This window comes from Apaloderma vittatum, unplaced genomic scaffold, assembly GCF_000703405.1.
Source record: "Apaloderma vittatum isolate BGI_N311 unplaced genomic scaffold, ASM70340v1 scaffold29105, whole genome shotgun sequence".
Lineage (NCBI taxonomy): Eukaryota > Metazoa > Chordata > Aves > Trogoniformes > Trogonidae > Apaloderma > Apaloderma vittatum.
The window spans coordinates 2088-7791 of record NW_009716955.1 but is presented as its reverse complement, the minus strand read 5'-3'; the positions used below and the strand labels follow the sequence as shown (position 1 = coordinate 7791).

At 43.4% G+C, this 5704-nt stretch overlaps 1 protein-coding gene across 1 annotated transcript; it reads left to right on the top strand.

Moving 5' to 3' along the window:
* Positions 1-1331: 1331 nt before the first annotated feature.
* LOC104269503 (eukaryotic translation initiation factor 5A-2) lies at positions 1332-4616 on the top strand. Its single transcript, XM_009869739.1, has 3 exons — positions 1332-1432; positions 2983-3114; positions 3741-4616. Exons 1-3 carry the CDS (start codon positions 1397-1399, stop codon positions 3798-3800), a joined length of 228 nt encoding a protein of 75 aa, XP_009868041.1. The 5' UTR covers positions 1332-1396; the 3' UTR covers positions 3801-4616.
* The last annotated feature ends 1088 nt before the right edge of the window (positions 4617-5704 follow it).

The following is a 5704-nucleotide window of genomic DNA, read 5'->3' as shown; positions in this document are numbered from 1 at the left end:
GGGAGGGAAGGGTGTAGCGTTTCATCTGGCACCGTGCTCCCTGTCCTCGCAGCAGCAGCAGCAGCTCCCGTGTCTCTCTGCTCTAGAGTTGGCTCGAGGGGTTCTGGTAACGTAAAGCGGGGAAGGATTGAGGACTGGGAAGGATTGGGGTTGTTTTTTCGTTTTATTCTCCCTACTTGTTTAAAAAGTTTTAACGTTGATAGTGGTAAAACCTGTTTCTGTCGTGGGGGCAGAGTAAGTTCTGGAAGGGGGGCTGATGAAATCAGCAGGGCGTGGTTGGGTTGTGCTGGTGCTACCCACCAGAGCACTTTTGTGTCTGCCCGAGTGAGCAGACTTTCACACTTAAGCAAGTGCCCGTGTTCTGTTATATAATCCAGAAGAGCTCAGCAGACGATCGTTGCCTCTGTGGGCCTGTTGTGGCCCTGTTCTGCTGTCTTGCCTCGCTGCTGCTTTCCATTTTTCAGCACTGAGTGAGGAGTACCTTCCCCCTCCTGCCTCCCAGCAGGGAGATTCTTAGGCTGCTGTCTGAGCCTGCAGTCTTGCTGCCTAAGCAGTTGGCTTATGCAGCTGTCCAGAGCTTGGCTGTCCAGGCTACACTGCCCCTTCATACATTCAGCAACATGTTATGGTGGGTATATTAGAGTTTAGAGACAGAACTGTTACAAGTACAGGCTACTTAAGTGTGAATTTCCACAACCTTGTGTGACACATATAGATGGGTAAAGCATTTAGGATTTGTCAAAGCTAGAGTATACCAAGCTCTTGATGGTTTTTTCCTTTCTCCCACTTGCGTTTTTTTAAGGCTTGTTGTATTAGACAGATCCAGTTTTCTTAAATACTGAAACAGTTGCGAGAGTAAAAGGACCTGAGAAAAGCAGGCTGTGAGCTGGTAATCCAAGGGCTAGCAGCAGTGGGCAGCTGCTAGCATAGAGGGAGGTCCGAGTTGCTTTAACCTCTGTGCACGACCACCTTTTATCTTCCCCTTAACCTTCACGTTGTCACTGACACTGCTGTGTTTCTCAGAACAGCTAAAGCTTGAAGTATTTTCTTAACCACTGCCTGCTCTGAGCTCTAGCTTGCTGTTATAAAACTAGACGAAGGTAACAGTGGCTGATCTTTGTTCTCATGTAGTGTTTCTGTAGTGTGCTGTGAGAGGCCGCCTCTCGGTGCTCAGGCTGCTTTTATACCGCAAGCAAAGGGTCTAGGCAGAATCTGGTATTAAAACGTGATCTGTCAGAAAACCGTGTGGAACGAGCAATACTGATGGTAATGACGTCCTGCATCTCTAGGACCAACAGTAACTGATGTCACTTTTCTTCTCTTACAGGTTCACCTGGTTGGTATTGATATCTTCACTGGTAAAAAATACGAAGATATTTGCCCATCAACTCATAACATGGATGTTCCAAATATCAAGAGGAATGATTACCAGGTGAGTTAACGGTCGCTGGGTACTCCCACACATTAAGAGGCTTTATACTCCAAGTACCACACATAAACTCTCTTCATCCCAGACTTGCCTTTCAGTTGATACTGTTGTCAGAATCAATGGAACTTGCCTATCTAGACAAGACATTGCTGAACTTTTAGCATTTAATGAATAAAACTGCCGGAGCTCACTGATGGAGAGCTCCTTACTGTACTAACACCTCATGTTATAGTAGCAATCTTTAGAAATGACAGGTAATAGCCATAATTCAGAACTGTATTTTTTTTTTTCCTAGCACATGTGGTAAGGTCACTTCTTTATTCTTTGTGATACTGGCATCCTTTGGAATCTGGAGAGAGCTTTATCCCTGCTGCAAGCTATTATTAGTTAAAGGGTAATCAAGATTTCACTTCAAGTAAACTTGGATCTAACCATATATTGTGATGTATAGTTTCACCCTTAGGTGAATCAACAAGACAGTTTTAAACTGCGTCCGATGCCAGTTCTAACTTGCTGCAGCGCTTTCTGCTCCTTGTGTGGAAGCTGGCTTTACTTGATCTCGTAATTTTGGTGCTCCTGCGTTCTGCTCTGACATTCAAGTATGGAGGAAACTTGGCAGGCTTCTCTAACTTCTGTAATGCCTTCTATGACAGGGGTGGTGAGCTCTCAAAAGCAGCACAATTCAAGTTCTGAGTTGTAACATCTCTGCTATCTCCTGGTTGTCTTGGGAGGAGTTCTGGTCAGGAACTGATAACGTCCATTGGAAAGATGCAATTGCCTGACAAAGCCAAAGTTCAGTGTTACCAACTCTTCAGGACAGCTGGTGCTGTTTGAATGAGGTGTCTTAGGGCACAGCCCTTCCTGAAGACTTCTAATGCTATCTTGGTGACCTTCCTCTTGTGTTCTTAGGTCCTAAGTGCTACTGAAATTCTTACTGTTTATCAGACTTGTAAGGACTGCCATTTGGATTTACTTTATGTGTACCAAGTTCCCTAACATGCTCTGTCAACATAGCTGTTCCCCTTAGCTGAGGCGCTCGTTCAGGCTGAAAACAGTATTACAAAAGTGGTCCAGAGCTTGGCTGATGTTCACTAATTTATTCATTAGCCTTTAATGTAAATGATTGTTTCTCATTGTACAGCTGAAGGTATAGAAGTGTATAGTTCAGCTGTTGTGTACGTTGTACGCTTTATAAAAACAATGCTGTTCAGGGAACACAAGGTATTGTTTCTGATTCATAGATGTGAAAAGTTGAACCAGTGACCTGGAAGCAGTACAGTTTCTAAATCACAAGGATGGGTTTTGCACATCTTGGAGAGTAACTGGCAGGGTTCTGGTGGTTTGTGATCGCAGACTGGCTTTTGGTTCAGTTGCTCTTAACTCTTAGCCCTCTAAACTATTGATAAAAATTGACTTAAATTAGGTCCTTAACTGTAACAAACACAGTACAGTGCTTGTGACAGGTAGAGTTCACTGCCTTCTGCTTACCTTCAGCTACTGCCTACTAGTGACTGCTGATGTTAAACTTCCTAAATGTGAACTTCTTCTCCCAGCTGATAGGTATTCAGGATGGGTATCTCTCCCTGCTGACAGAAAGTGGTGAAGTTCGTGAGGATCTAAAGTTGCCGGAAGGGGATCTTGGCAAAGAAATAGAAGGAAAATTCAATGCCAATGAAGATGTGCAGGTAAGTACAGAGGGTGGTCAATTCCACTTGGTTATACAATGACAAAGTCTTACCCTGATACTTATTGACCACTTGTGTTTCTCCATGAAGAGTGAGTTAGAAGTGTAGGAATTTGTCTTTTGAGATGTAGAAGGACTTTTGTGCCAGAGCACTGAATATGGCAGTGGGGTGATACAGGTGTCTCTCGGACATCTAGATAAATGCCAGCAGTGCTGTCTGCGCAGTGTGGATTGGAGCCTCCAGGTTTTGTTAACAGGGACCATGTGCAGAGCTTTGTGACGTAGCCCGAGAGGTCTCGTTTCCTCTGTTGGAAAACCTCTGCAAGTAGCTCCGCAGGCTGCAGTCTGTACCACATCGGGTGCTACTCTGGCTCTGTTGCAGCAGCTTGTTTGTCCTGTGAACCTCAAGCTGCCAGCCACAGTGATACATGGCAGAGGGAAGGCAGCAGAAGAGCAAATTGGTGGGAAGGGTAGATATTGTGGAAGTTCTGACTGAGTTTTGCCAGTTTCAGCTCCCTTTTGTCTTCTCAAGAGAGATGGGAGAGATACTAGAATGTGAAAGTTCGTAACTGCTCAGAGCACTTCCTCTGGTGTGGTTGGAGCTCACCTGTCTGTCTCTTCTTCCAGATATCCGTCATAAGTGCAATGAATGAAGAATGTGCTGTAGCCATAAAGCCTTGCAAGTAAAGAGGATCGCCAGGCTCGGGCACCTGCTCAGGTCTGGACAAACCACAGATCTATAAATTTGGTTCTTATTGTCACCAAAGCTCTGGCCTTCACAAGCAACCTCATTTCTTTTTTGAATTGTTAAAAAGCAGTGCTGGATTCTGGATTAATGTTGCAGGCTAACTGGCAGTTTTCAAAATCACTGAGATTTTAATTCCTTAATTGTAACTATTTTAACATTCCTGTGGGTTTCAGCTATGGATCTGAGAAACCAGTCAGGTGTTACTAGTGGATATATTTTTATTTGCTTGAGCAAAACAGTGTTTGTCTGTATGAACAGACAAAATACAGTATTCAGGGGCTTTTAGATAAGCTGGTAGGTATCTAGGGTTATAAAGTGACCTAGAGCACAAATAGTATTTTTCTTGACATGTTTAAGTAGAACTGACAATAAAAGTAGCATTTTTTTTTTTAAATAAAAGGCAAGCTTAAGTATTTTGTGGATTGGGACTCTTGCAGAACTGTAGGTGCCAATCACAACTTTTAGACCAAGAAACTCAAGTGATCAAAAATGCCAGCTGGCTTGACCAAGCCCCAGTGGCCATGTGCAACTTAACTGTATTACCTCTGTATTATTCTTTGCCAACTTGTTGGCTTATTGTAACGATAAAATGGTGTCAAAGCCTACCTGTGGTTTAAGCAGGCAGTTGAAATATTGGGTAGGTGAGACATAGATAGGTCAAGGGGACACAAAGGTGAGAATGGATGTTAAAGCTATAGACTTTCACTCGAGGCCTTTGTCAGACTTGAAAAATAAAATAGAAAAATGCAGTTCAATTGCTTTCCTTTATTGTATTTATCTTAAACTATAAAAGGGTGACAAACTCCATGGGAATCTGTTGCAGTGCTTCCAGCTTTAGGTTTTAATCTTCAGGTTCAGACCATATTTTTGTAGCACAGGGACCACATGTTTTTCAGAAAGTGGGACAAACTGTAGCATTGAGCCTAAACTAAATGCATGCAGTTCTTTTTAAAAAAAATGAAACTAGTGTATTTTCAAAAATATAGACTTGACAGACAATACTGAACAACCGTGGCTTAACTATAAAAGTAAATAAATCGCTCTGTAGTTAGGAAAGCTAGCTTCTGTCCAAGGGAGTTCCGAGTCATTGAAACACGCATGCATGCCTCTAACTAGTTAGTAGCTTAACGGGCAAACACAAGGCTTCACAGCAATAGTTACGGAAGGATGACTGGTCTGCTCCTGTTTAAGGCGTTCAGCTTGAATTCTAAGACTCAGTGACTCTTCACGAGTGGGAAACTTCCTTAGTCCGTGGCTCAGACCTCTCTTCACAGTTAATAAATGGTTTCATTGAACTCGCCTTAAGCCTCGACGCCTGTTGGCTAATGGAGGATGACTTGCAAACGCGTGGCACGCTGCCCTGGGCAACATGTGCAATTCACACCGTTGGCAGCAAGAGTCATGCTGCTATTAACTGCTTAAAAATGTTTGCAGTGTAATAGTATGTACTCCTTAATCCCCGAAGGGCTTATGGCAAAACTGCCCTTGTACGTGCTGTGGCAAGGCAGAGCAAATCTTGGAGGTCTAAGGTAGATGGCAAAACCATGCATTTTCCACAGGCTTCTCATGATAGGGAGAGCAGTACAGTGAAAGTAAAGACAGCAATAAATATACTCTGGTAATAAAGCACAGTTACCCGGGACACCTGGCAGAAGTAGGATGCTGCCACACGCTCTTGCCTAGCACAATGCACATTGCAGGTCAGCTCTCTAAATAGCACCCTGACTGAAATGGCAAAACCGCTTTTAAAAAAAAAAGCTGTAGATGGAAGAGACCCAAAATGCATTCAGAATAGTTTTGAAGTGTGTGCTGAATTGTTTAAGCTAGTCTGCACTATGCTCCT

Bases quoted from the DNA above. Each gene is read 5' to 3' on its own strand.
- LOC104269503 (XM_009869739.1), top strand. From the start codon at position 1,397: ATGGATGTTCCAAATATCAAGAGGAATGATTACCAG. The intron at 1,433-2,982 runs GTGAGTTAACGG...TTCTTCTCCCAG, and splicing joins TCAAGAGGAATGATTACCAG to CTGATAGGTATTCAGGATGG. The intron at 3,115-3,740 runs GTAAGTACAGAG...CTCTTCTTCCAG, and splicing joins ATGCCAATGAAGATGTGCAG to ATATCCGTCATAAGTGCAAT.